This window comes from Aphanomyces astaci (genome assembly GCF_000520075.1).
Source record: "Aphanomyces astaci strain APO3 unplaced genomic scaffold supercont1.40, whole genome shotgun sequence".
NCBI lineage: Eukaryota > Oomycota > Saprolegniomycetes > Saprolegniales > Verrucalvaceae > Aphanomyces > Aphanomyces astaci.
Window position 1 is genome coordinate 283,211 of NW_009798303.1, and position 13,261 is coordinate 296,471.

At 48.0% G+C, this 13,261-nt stretch overlaps 4 protein-coding genes across 4 annotated transcripts in view; 3 read left to right on the forward strand and 1 right to left on the reverse strand.

Moving 5' to 3' along the window:
• Positions 1-447: 447 nt before the first annotated feature.
• Positions 448-2,460, forward strand: H257_12376 (hypothetical protein). Its single transcript, XM_009839552.1, has 4 exons — positions 448-1,221; positions 1,533-1,660; positions 2,021-2,083; positions 2,146-2,460. Exons 1-4 carry the CDS (start codon positions 460-462, stop codon positions 2,360-2,362), a joined length of 1,170 nt encoding a protein of 389 aa, XP_009837854.1. The 5' UTR covers positions 448-459; the 3' UTR covers positions 2,363-2,460.
• A 3,082-nt stretch (positions 2,461-5,542) lies between these two features.
• Positions 5,543-6,128, reverse strand: H257_12377 (hypothetical protein). Its single transcript, XM_009839553.1, has one exon. It carries the CDS (start codon positions 5,931-5,933, stop codon positions 5,544-5,546), a length of 390 nt encoding a protein of 129 aa, XP_009837855.1. The 5' UTR covers positions 5,934-6,128; the 3' UTR covers position 5,543.
• A 258-nt stretch (positions 6,129-6,386) lies between these two features.
• On the forward strand, positions 6,387-8,660 carry H257_12378 (hypothetical protein). Its single transcript, XM_009839554.1, has one exon. The coding sequence runs from the start codon at positions 6,441-6,443 to the stop codon at positions 8,574-8,576; it is 2,136 nt and encodes a 711-aa protein (XP_009837856.1). The 5' UTR covers positions 6,387-6,440; the 3' UTR covers positions 8,577-8,660.
• A 580-nt stretch (positions 8,661-9,240) lies between these two features.
• The window catches only part of H257_12379 (hypothetical protein), a 5,067-nt gene continuing 1,046 nt past the window's right edge, over positions 9,241-13,261 (forward strand). The window contains exons 1-6 of the mRNA XM_009839555.1: positions 9,241-9,966; positions 10,038-10,091; positions 10,160-10,425; positions 10,512-10,590; positions 11,275-12,045; positions 12,639-12,956. Of these exons, the coding sequence (XP_009837857.1) occupies positions 9,412-9,966; positions 10,038-10,091; positions 10,160-10,425; positions 10,512-10,590; positions 11,275-12,045; positions 12,639-12,956 (2,043 nt within the window). The 5' untranslated portion in view covers positions 9,241-9,411. The remainder of the gene's footprint in view (positions 9,967-10,037; positions 10,092-10,159; positions 10,426-10,511; positions 10,591-11,274; positions 12,046-12,638; positions 12,957-13,261) is intronic.

A 13,261-nucleotide genomic window follows, 5' to 3' on the forward strand; every position in this document is an offset into this window, starting at 1 on the left:
ACTACCGTAGTGGATTTTCTCTTTGCAAGTTTTTAAAATTTCGAGCTATTCTATTTTCAATACGTGCCAATCCGACCCAAGCAAATGCTTGGATTCCCCATGTCGCGAAGGCACATAAGTTTATCACCATTCATATTTAGCCTTCAAAACTGGGGATTCATCATCTTTAATTCACAGACGAAGCGATTAAGAAAAGAATGAGCTAAATTTGACCAGTGTTTGAAAACGAAATATTCGCTTTGCCCAAACGCACGGTATATAATGTATAACGTTATATATATAATGTATACTATTATTAATATTAATAATAGTATACTACTAGTATACGCTACCATCGAGTGCCAATAAATCAATCAAAAGCAGCCAATCCGATAACGATATGGCCATACTTTTATCCAATCATAGTCCAAATTGGAAGGGTAACTTTTCAATTGTCCTTCCAAAGTAGCAATTGACAACATGACGTTGGAACGATTCGTGGTGGAAGCGGCTGGCTGCCTCAAGCCTTCCGCGGACTCTCTGACTGATGCGATGGACTTTCTAGACGACGACTACGACGAAGGTATCGTGGAGGACACTACGGCGGCGCGTCTCCATGACGACGACAGCGTCGATACTGCCGCCGTAAAACCAAAGAAGGTGAACGCGTTTCGGAAGCGACAGCGCGAGGAACTGACGTACTTGCGGTCGAAAGTGCGTGAAATGGAGACGGACCTCGAGCGGCTCCAAGACAAACACGCCAAGTTCGCGTCCGACTTGACGCCGTGGAAAATCCTCGCGACGCAGCTCCGGGCCGAGAAAGACCGCGCCGTCCAAGACAACGCCGCATGGCGCGCAGCGTTGCAGGACCAAATCGAGTTTGGGAATGCGTTGCATGCGATTCTGAAGAAACGACCGCGCCTGTCGATGATCCCGACCCTCGGTGACGCCCAATGGAAGATGCTCAACTTGCCAGCGAGCCCCGTCGCGCGGCGCGACACCGCAGCCACCATCGTCGACCAGCAGTACCGCCTCTTGCCCAGCGTCCTTGTGAGCACGGGCCTCATGCAGCAGACGACCAACGTCACGTCATGCATACCCAAATCCTGGCACGACGATCTCCTCGTCGTGGAAGCCGCCGCGTGTCGGTACTACGAAGGCAGCGACTTTCAGCTGTGGGCTCAAATGTTTTGGATGGTGCTCACCGGCGAACTTCACTTGGCTGCGGCGTCCCCTACTCTGGTATTAATATGTGATACTGAACCTAAGATGTATCATTTGCTGCGCCACAGTGTGTATCCCCATACCGTTAATGTAGACTTCTACGTACTATCATGGTTCTCTTATCGTACATATTGGCTGGGTTTTCACAGTATGATAGCAATATAACCCTGCAGTAAGTAGTGCATTACTGTGCAGCATGAACGTTTACATAGTATATATCGTGCATTGAAATATTCATGTCGTCTCATACTACATATTAATATATATATATATATATATATATATACTTCAAGCTGAATGCCACAGCATGTGATGAAGATAATATTTAGGTACTCGAACGATTTGGGGAGGATATGATGTACATGGACACGCCGTGCCGTATCGTCGATCTGGACGGCCAGTGCCGCGATGTAGTCAAGCGATACATGGAGCCAGCACGGGAGATCTTTATCTTTCGGTACCTATTGTCCATTTTTACCCAAAATTTGGTTGACTTTTAGGCTGATATTCGCCAGAATCTATCGATCGATGATTTGTACTGACTTTTGTAAATAAAAAGGGTTCAATCTCACACTAATTTTATTCACACACTAATAATTCGATGATCTTGAATTGGTCGAAGAGTGGATTTGATTGACTACTTGATTCGTGTTCTGTGTTTTGATTGGTCGATCGATTGCATGTGGATTTGGTGATTCTGCTCATTCGATTGAGCACCCCACTCCAATTTCGAATCGACTTGACAATATTTATGTACCCTAACGCTGCACTGTCAATATATATATATATACTTACATGGTTTGGCGGTCACATACAGGAGCATCCTGCACGACGAGCACGTGCCGCTCACAAAGGAGTTTATTGCAAACGAAATGGCGAGGTATATAGTATATATATATATGAGAGTGTGTAAACTTGGGACTGATTGACTGGGAGACGTAGGATTGTCGTGGAACCAGTTGACGACTTGGGCGGGTGTTCAGTCAAGTACTTTAACAAGTGCACTCCCCCGACGCTCCAGCCGGGCGTGACCAGCCCCGACGTGGCCGTCGTCGAGAAAGTCATCGACGGGCTCATTCGGCACTCGTCCCACATCCTGCGCCACTTCGAAGACGTGATGAACGGCCTCATCCCGCCGTCTGCCCCCACGGAAGCATGAGTTTTCGCCCAACTCAAGACGTCGACACCAATAAATAATGTGTGTGTGCAATAGTGTTACTCGAAACACCATAACACTGTGCAATGCCACTCAAAAACTTACGTGTTCATGTGAACTTATAGCGATGCGGACTCACAAAGTAGAAAATAGTACGTCAAAGTATCATTGAGTTGGTGGTACGAATGAAATCGCATCAAACCGATCACGAATCGTTCCCATTGGCCATCAATGTGAAAATGCTTGTCGCTGATTGGCTGCATTTAATTTTTTCGTTTTACTTTGTGTTTTCTGCGTTTGGTTGCGAAATTTCGCGGCGAGATTTGTATTTGTGATATCAGTTTTACGAATCGCGCAAAATTGGGAAACATTTGTAACGTTAGTTATATCATGCGTTGGTTGTATAAAGTTTTCCTGCGCATCCCACCGCAAAGTCAAAATATGCGGCGGTCGTAGTGGGGTGAATGCTGTCATCACACGATTGTTGGGACAGCATGTGGTTTCAAGTAAACCTGGTGGGTGGCAACAGAATCGTAACGTTGCCGTCGGCAAGTCAAGCGAGTGGGAAATTTGGCGTGTGAACTACACGCATGAGCTGGGGGGTAACGTTAACCTGACATCTCGAATCTTGTACTCAAAGTGCCAAAGCACTAATGTTAGTATTATTTTACTAACATGTTATAATTATTTTACTAACATGTTAGTATTATTTTACTAACATGTTAGTATTATTTTACTAACATGTTAGTATTATTTTACTAACATGTTAGTATTATTTTACTAACATTAGTGCTTTGGCACTTTGAGTACAAGATTCGAGATCTCTCATATCGGACAATCTATTGACCATATACAGTAGTAAAAAAAATAAAAATACTTACTGTATATGGTATACAGTAGTAAAATAATACTGGTACTATTGTATATGGTCAATAGATTGACCGATATGAGAGAATGGCCGGAAACACTTTGCATCACGAAAATTATTCAACTTACATATAAACTCTAGTGAATACGTTCATATCGACAATAGAAACATCATTCCCTTGTTTCGATGGATAGTGCATTCAAGGTTTGCCATCTATGTAACTTTTCAAAACTCACAATTTTGACTTCGACCAGCAATCACTTGCTGAAGCATACAGTACATCAAATGCTTCCAATTTTGCGCGTATCATGTAGAACATTCAATCTTCTTTATCGGTGTAATTGAAAGTTCGTCCAAATCGTCATACATATGTAGTTGTTGAGAAATCGAAAAAAGCTATTTTCGGGCCATCTACGTTACTCCGGGTACTACGGATAACATTACGCTCAAAATAGTGTAATGTTATAAAACTGGTCCACAAATACAGGAGGCTGCGGGAAATAACGAACATAGCCATCCTCGGCGACATAAGCGAGGATAAACGTATGTATAACGTTAGACGAAGGAGTCGAGTATTGGTGCAAGGCGACATTGTTTTCAATTCCGCTATTCAAAACGTATACGTAGTATGGACTTCAAATTTTGGCCGCAGGTTACGATGCTTTTTGGAAAAGTATCCACTGTATTCCACGAGAATACCGCTACGTATTTTTAATATAAAATAAGTATGTCATAATTTAAAAAAATAACATCGAAATATAGCATCAAGTTAATATAAGTTAACATCAATGTTGTCATAATTTATGACAATGTTACCTATCGAGAAAGTACATGTCTTTGTCGTTGAATTGCTCAGCAACGGCTTGTCTGGGCGTGATACATTTAATATGAAAACTGAAGACATGGCTGCGGGCTATATAACGAGATGTAATGTGTGGCAATTGCACTTATTTAGCATGCGTACAGTGACCTCAAACATGCCAAAAAACTGAAATATAGCTTACTTTGGGTGTGATTATACCCCGCAATAAGCATCGTAACACCGTCCATGCCGCTTTATTACGTAGTATCAATGATGTTGTACATGCTACCATGTTCTTGCGTTGATCGGTGATCTCTGAGCCATGAAGCAGCACATTAAAGACAGCATTTTGGCGAAAACTTTAAATATAGCGTGAAAGATGACAAACAATTATTGAGCTATAATTTACATTATTACATTATTATAGCATACATTGATATGTTATGTTATAATTTTCAAACATTTAAATGTCATATTTTTAAAAGTTATGCAACTGTTTTGTGTGGAGTCTAGCAACTCAGCGCAATCGATTGAGGACGATGCCAATCCTTCAAAATGGCAATTAAAAGCAGTGCACGTTGCTTTCTTCCTCAGGCTGAACTCGATTTGATTCTAGCGTGCTGTATGGTGATGATGAACAAAGTACTGCCATATCGTTTGAGGATTGTCAAGTTGATCATTTCCCGCAGCCTCCAGTCGAGAAGTGTCGAAGCCTTAGTCTACAGACTCACAAAAACCCACCAATCAAGTTGAAGCAAACCAAATTTTGTCCAATCAAAAGGACATTGGTTTACCCACTTCACCGGTACTACTGTATTAATAGTATATGGCCGGTGCTCAGAATACTGGTATCAGATTTCGTAATGGTGAAACCCATAGAGTACCGTATCACAGTTCCAATTCTCCTACGACGCACCTCAAATACAATTCACAACATAACGTTGGCGCTGTATGTGGTGCAAGCCTCGAGCCTTACGCGGACTCTCTGGCTGGGGCCGACACCTACGAAAGTGTCGTGGAGGACACTGCGGCGGTGCGTCTCCTCGACGATGACGGCGTCGATACTGCCGATTGAAACCAAAGAAGGTGAACGCGTTTCGCCCTCGGTGACGCCCAATGAAAGATGCTCAACTTTCCAGCGAACCCCGTCGCGCGGCGCGACACCGCAGCCGCCATCGTCGACCAGCAGTACCGCCTCTTGCCCAGCGTCCTTGTGAGCACGGCCTCATGCAGCAGATGACCAACGTCACGTCATGCATACCCAAATCCTGGCACGACGATCTCCTCGTTGTGGAAGCCGCCGCATGGCGGTACTACGAAGGCAGCGACTTTCAGGTCAGGGCTCAAATATTTTGGATGGTGCTCACCGGCGAACTTCACTTGGCGGCGGCATCTCCCACTCTGGTATTAATATGTAATGGTGAACCGAACGTGTGTAGCTAGCTAGCTAGCTACCTATGCTGGAGGTGTACTAAATTATGAATGTATACATAATGAATATCATTCGTAACTAGTTAGGACAAAGTCACACGTATCATCTGAATTGACATGTTGATTAGGTGTTGGAGCGGTTTGAAGCGGATATGAGATACGTGGACACTCCATGCAGCATCGTCGACTTGAAAGGGCAGTCCCGCGATGTGATCAAGCGATATAACGAGCCGGCACGAGAAAGCTTTGCCTTTCGGTAACCATTGTGCAGTGAACCACCGATCGAAACTTCGTTGATGGCATGGTACGGGGTGTTCGCTAGATCTTCCTGCTCGATGTGCCCTGACTGTGATGTAGGATGGTCGTGGAGCCGGTCGTGGGTCCTCGTGGCGGGTGTTCAGTGAAATATGTACTCGCCCTACGCTCCAGCCCAGTGTGGCCAGCCCTAATGCGGCCATCGTCGGGAAAGTCATCGACGGACTTATTCGACACTCGACGCTGATCCTGTACCTCCCTCCCTCCTCTCTTGTCAAGTTGAAGTGGCCTCCACCATATATCGTACATTAAACATTAACGTACGAGTACAACGTAGTACGTACGGTACTAAAAGGAAGGGAATAACCCAAGCCTCACTCCACTCCATAACTATCAATCCAACTCAATGCTTGCTATCCTATTACGCTGAGTATACCTAAGACTACGAATATATATCTATATCCCTCTTCTTCTCAAGGCATGTTTGATGGAATGCGTGCAGTGATAAACACTAAGGGAATGTACGAAGAGGTGTGATACAGTACATTTCCCGTCCATAGTTCATTAAGGTTCAGAGGAAGCCTGTGTCATTTAATTGTTCGGTCCGGATAATCAGCTAGGATCTGGGTTCGTATTCGGATTGGAGTTTTGTAACACTTTCGACGTTTTCACGTTAAGGTACACTTTTTTGCCAGGCGGGTCGTTGAACGCCAACGCTTCGGCCGATGAACCAAGCGACGCTCGAGCGCGACGATGTGCTGCTTCAATGCATGCATCTGGCGCAGAGTCTTCAACTCGCCTTCCCCACCAAGCAGCATCCTCACATGTACGACGACGCGTACCTTCCGCATGTCGTCCACAGCCTCGCTCACACCCAGGCCTTACCCGTCGACCTCTTGTCCGCGCTCACATTCGTCGCAGATGTATACCAGCAGCTCACACAAGCTCAGTACGTCGAGTCCAATGTTCTCCAGTCTGTGCTGTACCTCTTGCAAATGCCACCATTGAATGCGTTTGTCCAGCCAGCAGCTTCGTACCCCATGCAGTACCACAGCCATCATCCTCACCACGAGCATCCCCATGCTCCGCCATACGTATCAGCGGTACGTCACCCAGCAACGCCGTTGTACATGCCCCCTCTGCAGCATTATTACGGCAACTCGTTCACTCCCCTTCAGCCTCCGTACGCCGCGACCTCTTCCCACCGCCACGTACCTGCCACCCCGCAGCATGTGGGCCTTCCTCCGTCCATGAATCAAATGGAGTGTCCGGTATCGCCGACGTCGTCACGCGGGTATGCATCTCCACCGCAGCACCTCTACCAGCATGACCACATCATGCATCCAGACGACTGCTACTACTACGACGACGAGGACCTTGCTTCGGACTCGTTTCCATCGCAGTCGACCCCAGCCGACGCGCGGCGGTCGTCGGCGCCGTCGCCGCTCTTGTTTGCATCACCCCCAGACGGCGGCGACTTTGGCATCGCCCACGAGGAGACCCTTCTCGACACTTCGTTCCTGTGTCGGCATTTCGCCACCTCGACCCTGCTTCCATTCGACTTGTTGTCTGGTGGTGAACCTTCGGCGTCTCCCACGTACAATCGTAGCCACCGCCCCGAAACCAATTATACGTTCTCCAAAGACATCTTTTCCGTCGACCTACAACACCACAAGCAGCTGGACGACGTTGACGACGGGCACCCCCATCATGGCGGCCAGCCACAACGACCCCTCTTTGCATTTAGCCATCAACATCACGAGAGCTGCTACGATCGTCATGATGATGGAGCTCCCAAGGCGAGCCCTTCTGCCCACATCCATCCAGCTTCTTTGTCATCGCTACCACGCAAGGCTTTGCCGATACCGTCGACGCACGAGGTAGATCAGTACCTGTCCACCACCACATCGTCACCCAGTACGTCGCGCGAGGACGACTTGTATGATGCCGCCCTCGAGTTGCGCTTTCAGCCGTTCCTCGACAGCTTAACCCACGACGACGATGACGACAACGATCATGTGGCCACGTGTGTCAGTTTAAACCAAGTACAGCCCCAACAGTCGCAATTCGATGGCCAAGACCATGAGCCCCACCTCGACGACGACGATGAGCCCGCCGGTCCTACCCACGAGGATGATCGAATGCAACCCCCCCATGCCCAACTGCATCCGTGCAGTGACGAGCCAGAGGCCGTGCCGTCGATGTCGGCGAGCCTACTTGCGGACGGCGAGAGCGTGACCTCGTCGAGCAGTGCGTCATTAGATGACGTGGAAGCCACCAGTGCCACAAAGCTGTCAACCAAAGGCGACGCTGAGGTACATGTAGTACAGCCGAAGCGGCGCTACTTGTACGATGCCCCCACCGCGTTGGAGATTCAAAACCAGTCGGTGCAGATACATATGCACACCACTTCCAACAACCACAACGACGCGGCATCCAAGCCACCACCGCGCACAACTGCTACTACTGCTACTGCTACTACTACTAATCCTCGTGCTACTACGACCAAGTCGATCAACAAGGAACCACTGGCTACGACAGAAGACGTGGTCGCTGCCATGACGACGTGGATTTCACGCATGCATGCGCAAGGCCACCGCTTTGACGACAAAGCTCGACAAAAGTTCCAAGAATTGGCGGCGGTCGATCCGTACCGCGCCGTGGGCATCACCGTGAGCTTCGACCTTCGCAACCACACGATCCAAAACAAGTCGGCGTGGCTTGCCCGCGCCTGCTTCAACTGCCAACGTAAACACCATCCGTCGACCTTGGCTACCAAGTCCACGAGCTACCGCAAAGCCGTGCCATCCAAGATCACCAGGACAGCCACCACGACGTCAACTCCGCTGCCGCCCAAGTGAGTGTCCAATCACAAACGCCACCTGTAATACTTCAACATGCCAAAACCATTTGATTTGTTTTTCGAGGGTTCATGTGTAAAAAAGCTTCTTGTGTCTGTGAAAGATCCCCACGGACCAATCAAATGGCTCGAAATTATAAGTGTTGATTCTTCGCCAAACCTGCGAAATGTCACCATGAGATGAACGGATACATAGTGTTGGTAGAAGAGGATGGTTTGTCTGACGGAGATGCAGAGGTGCCGACCTGGCCTTGCTAGATGATGTGATCACGCCCGATCCCACTCCTCCTAATGTACCCACCCCATAGTATACTCAATACAAGTAAAACCAAACCACGGCGAGTGAGATTTTGACGAGTGGGTCCCAAGAACAGTAAACCCATTACCAGCTGTGCATGTCACGCTAACGTTGCAAACTCGTTCAAGTGCGCTCGACACCATGATTTCGTGAGGGGATAGCGGACGAGATGGACTCAACAACGAGCTCTATGATGGACTACGTAGTCTCGACGATGCTACGACGAGTGGTAGGAACATGCCACGCCTTGTTCAAACGAGTCCATATGCTTGTTCGGTATGGTCAGGCAGTTGCCTACTTTGCCGAGACGGACCTGTAAAAATCAGTGGAAAGGGGCAAAAACCCAAGCTAAAAAAAAGAAATGCATGCCTTTCAGAGGATTCAATGGGCATTTTCCCAATTGATCCCTCTGAAGTGCGTGCTCTTTCCCGCACTTTTCATTACCCCACTGCTGGAAGTGCCACGGGTAGCAACAGCCCACACCAGATCGCCGAAGTATCTACGTGCCGCTGTGTCGCCGCCTCTGCTGGATACCTCCATGGACCGATTTGCTGTGGACGAACTCGACTTTGAGTCCGTGGAACCATGCCGCCCAAGCTCCTTTGATGGGACGAGCTCGTTCAAGTTTGATGTTGGCATCCGAGCCCGGCAAGCACTCGAAGCCATCCACCTCAAGGTGCCGACACAGATCAAGGACCCGAGACACATGGACTGGCAGTTCTACAAGAAGGTCAAGGATGTTAAGATCCATCGACTGGACGAGTACACACACGACATGCACGCGACCCGTGTGAGCTTTCGACTGTCGTGCGACGTCAAGGCGATGCTCGAGTCCATTGTGAATGTCCTTGCGCCCACGACGACGCAAGAGTACATGCGCGTAGAGAAGCGCGTGTTCCCAAAACTGTTTCAATGCGCCGTGTTGCAACAAGGTCCCGAAAACAGCCACAACATCGACCCCGCCGACTTTGCCGCGTCGTTTCCGCGGCATTCCATCAAATGGCACGGCAGTCATTTGCTCACGAACCGTCTCACGGGGCGTCTTGGCACACCGAACGACTTTGTCTTTGAAGAATACGTCGAATACGAAACGGTACGTCCTCCCATCTCCCCCTCTCTCCCTCACTCATTCCATCTACCTTTCGATCCCTCACATGCATCTAGTGGCATGGCCGTCCGCGCAGCTTTGGGTACATGCAGAGCGTGGATTCAGCCGAGGTGATGAACAGACATCCCCTTGTATCTGTCGTCCCCACGACAATGCATCATCATTCATACATGCCTAGGACGAGCTGAAGAAGTTGTGTCCGGTGAAATGCAAGCGCGCCGCCATCCGCAAAGGCGCGTTCGTCGTCTCGGCAGTCGATGACCTTTGCATGACCCATGAAGTTTCGATCATGTACATCTTGGACTTTCCTCGGAGCTTTGGCGTCAGTGCCGAGCGTGTGATCGCCGCGTACGTCGACCGCCTCGTCAACATGCGCGAAGTGCTATTCAACACGCTGTTCCAAACCATCAAAATCTTGCCCCGACACAAGTGGGTGGACGACAGGTACTTGTCGACTACTACTAGTAGTACTACTAGTCCTATCTCCTCCGTGGGGGCTTGAGTGTGTATGTATTCACTAGTATTACTAGGTCCCGCCAGTACTGTGCCGTGTGCGAGTCGTTGTTTACGTTGGTGCGATCGCGGCACCACTGCCGCGCCTGTGGAGAGGTAGGTGGTACACAGTGTCCATCTTGTATCGTCACCAATGTTGGTCACCCGTGAATATATATATATATATATATATTGTACTTTTACCCAAAATGTGGACTTTTGTGTGCTGAATCGCCAAATCTATTGATCGATTCTCTGTCTGTACTGACATTTTGTATGTAAAACAGTGTCCTGTGGTGATTGGTATCACACTAATTTGACGTTGATGATGGTTTCCTGCAATCGGATTGGCTAAAATCTTCCGTCGATACATTCTTCGGTACATATGTTGGTTGTGTCGATTCATTCTCCAGTTTACAGTTAGAATATAAACACAACTATTGGGCATTTCACCCAAATTTGGAATTTCGCCAAATCCCAGTCGAATCCGTTTGATGCAATTTAAGCTTGTACAAACTATACTATACACAATTAGTATATATATATATTTATGGTGTTGCCCAATGCGGAGGGGTCAAACGTTTGGATTGGCAGAAATTACACTAGAACGTGATTTCATTGGCTTAGGCGGTTCTTGAATCCATTCTCTAAAAACAAGTGATTTTGCTCAGGGCTCCATTTCGAATATTATCGATGTGACAATGTATACATACATTATATATACCTTCGACACCCGAGTACTAGTCGTTGTCACCTAGTACTACTACGTACGATAATGATTATCTCACGTGGACTGAATAGGTGATTTGCCACTATTGCAGCCGCAAGTGGTCGATTCCAATCCAAGATGCCGGAGAACTCCAAACCCGACTGTGCACACCATGTTCGTTGCGTGCGCGCAGCCACTTGATGCCCACGGCGCCCATGACTGGTCCCGCGGGCGGCGGCGGCGGCATGCGACTGTCCCGGTCCAACACGACCCTGCAGCCATCCGTCGACGATTTCGACTACAACGACGTGATTCATTCCATGCACGAGCCACCACCACCGAATCATCACAATCACCATCGTCCACTGTATTCGATGCCGCATCGAGGCAGTACCGTGCACGGACAGCCGTCGGTTGGCCCGATGCCGCCCCTGCCGCCGTCCACCGTCCGCGTCGGTACCGCCATGAGCGCATCCGCCGACACTGCGCACGCTGTCACAGACGCCTGGGAAAAGCTCGTGTGCATGCTTCAACAGCCCCCCCATTTTGTGTTTGTCCAGTACTCGTGCGACCACGACCCGCCCGCGATCGTCGACACACTCCAGCACCTGAATCCGGCCGTCGTGTTCTGCGGGCACAGCATCGGCGTGCTCGGTCAAGATGCAGTGCTCTTTCAAGAAGAAGCGTTCGTGCGGAGGACCCACGTGCTGAGCCTGTGGGGGCTGTGGGACCCCGACGGCAACTTTGCCACCGCCGCCGCCGCCTTCTCATCCGTAAATCCTGCGTCCACGGGCAAGGATGAAACGAGGGCGGCCGTGAACGACGCCATCCGCAAACTGCATCTTGGACCGACGGATAGTCCCGTACGTATTGTGCTTTCAAGTGAATTTTCATTGTGTTGTGGTTTCTCGTTGGAATTTAAATCGATTTGATTGGCTACTTCAGATGAGCTCAAAATTATTAGCCAATAAAAATCCATTTCTCAATGAAATTCAACCAATCAGATCGATTGTGGATCGGTTTGGTCGGCGCGACCCCCTCCCCAAATGTGTACTATCAAATCGACAATATGTGTGATTATACTCGTTTTGAATATGGATCGTCCCTTGTACATCATAAGCGCGGGTATTATTGTGATACTTGCTTTGTTCATTGAGTTGTATTCGGAGGAGATATATATTTGTTTTTGCGACATACTAGTCGATATATATATATATAGACATGTACATGTGTGTTTTTGCGACATATTTATAAAAATATACTAGTGCGTATTTTTGCGATATATATATATGTGTGTTTTGCGAAATATGTATATCTATCTATATAAATTTATAGTATATACATGTGTGTTTTGCGATATATATATATATATATATATATTTCAATATGTCGATGCGGACATGGAATTGTTTGGATGGTTGTAGTATATAGTCATATTTAATGGAAAAATGATTAGGACTTTGTGTGGTTGGTGCCAAGCGAAGGGTATGAAGACGTGGTAGTGGACACTGTGAGTGCGTTGCTCGACACGTCTCTGTCGACAGTCGGCGCGTCGGCGGCGCACAGTCGGATCTGCGGCATGGCGGGGGAAGCGCATGTGTTTTCCAAGGACCAACCGAGCGTGGTGCTGGCCATGTGCTGTCCGTCCGTGCAGGTCGCGCACGCGTACTTTACATGCTACGACCAGAACGACCGGCTGTTCACGGTGGACAAAGCCGACGGTAACCGGCTCATGGTGCTCGACAACCAGCCCCCCCTCGGCCTCCTCAGAGAGGTATTGTCCTATAATTGTGAATTCGCTATATATTTCCGAAATTCGCATGGCTTTGTTATCAATATTGAATCACGCTGGAAGTTCGGATGATTGGCTGACTATACTTTTAAGAGCCAATCAAATCTACTCAAAGTTCGATGAGCCAATAGCGTCAATTCGTGATTCGATGGGGATATACGATTCAAATTGTATCATGATTTGAGATCCTATGGATTTCTTTATTATATAGACATTTTGGTACTGTCATGGTGAATATATCAACGACCATCCATTCGGTAGCAAGACTTATATATATATATATATAT

Excerpts from the sequence above, each read along its gene's own strand:
- H257_12376 (XM_009839552.1), top strand. The coding sequence starts at position 460 with ATGACGTTGGAACGATTCGTGGTGGAAGCGGCTGGCTGCCTCAAGCCT. Across the intron at positions 1,661-2,020 it reads CGGGAGATCTTTATCTTTCG|GAGCATCCTGCACGACGAGC; the intron begins GTACCTATTGTC and ends GGTCACATACAG. Across the intron at positions 2,084-2,145 it reads ATTGCAAACGAAATGGCGAG|GATTGTCGTGGAACCAGTTG; the intron begins GTATATAGTATA and ends TGGGAGACGTAG.
- H257_12377 (XM_009839553.1), bottom strand. The coding sequence starts at position 5,933 with ATGACTTTCCCGACGATGGCCGCATTAGGGCTGGCCACACTGGGCTGG.
- H257_12378 (XM_009839554.1), top strand. The coding sequence starts at position 6,441 with ATGAACCAAGCGACGCTCGAGCGCGACGATGTGCTGCTTCAATGCATG.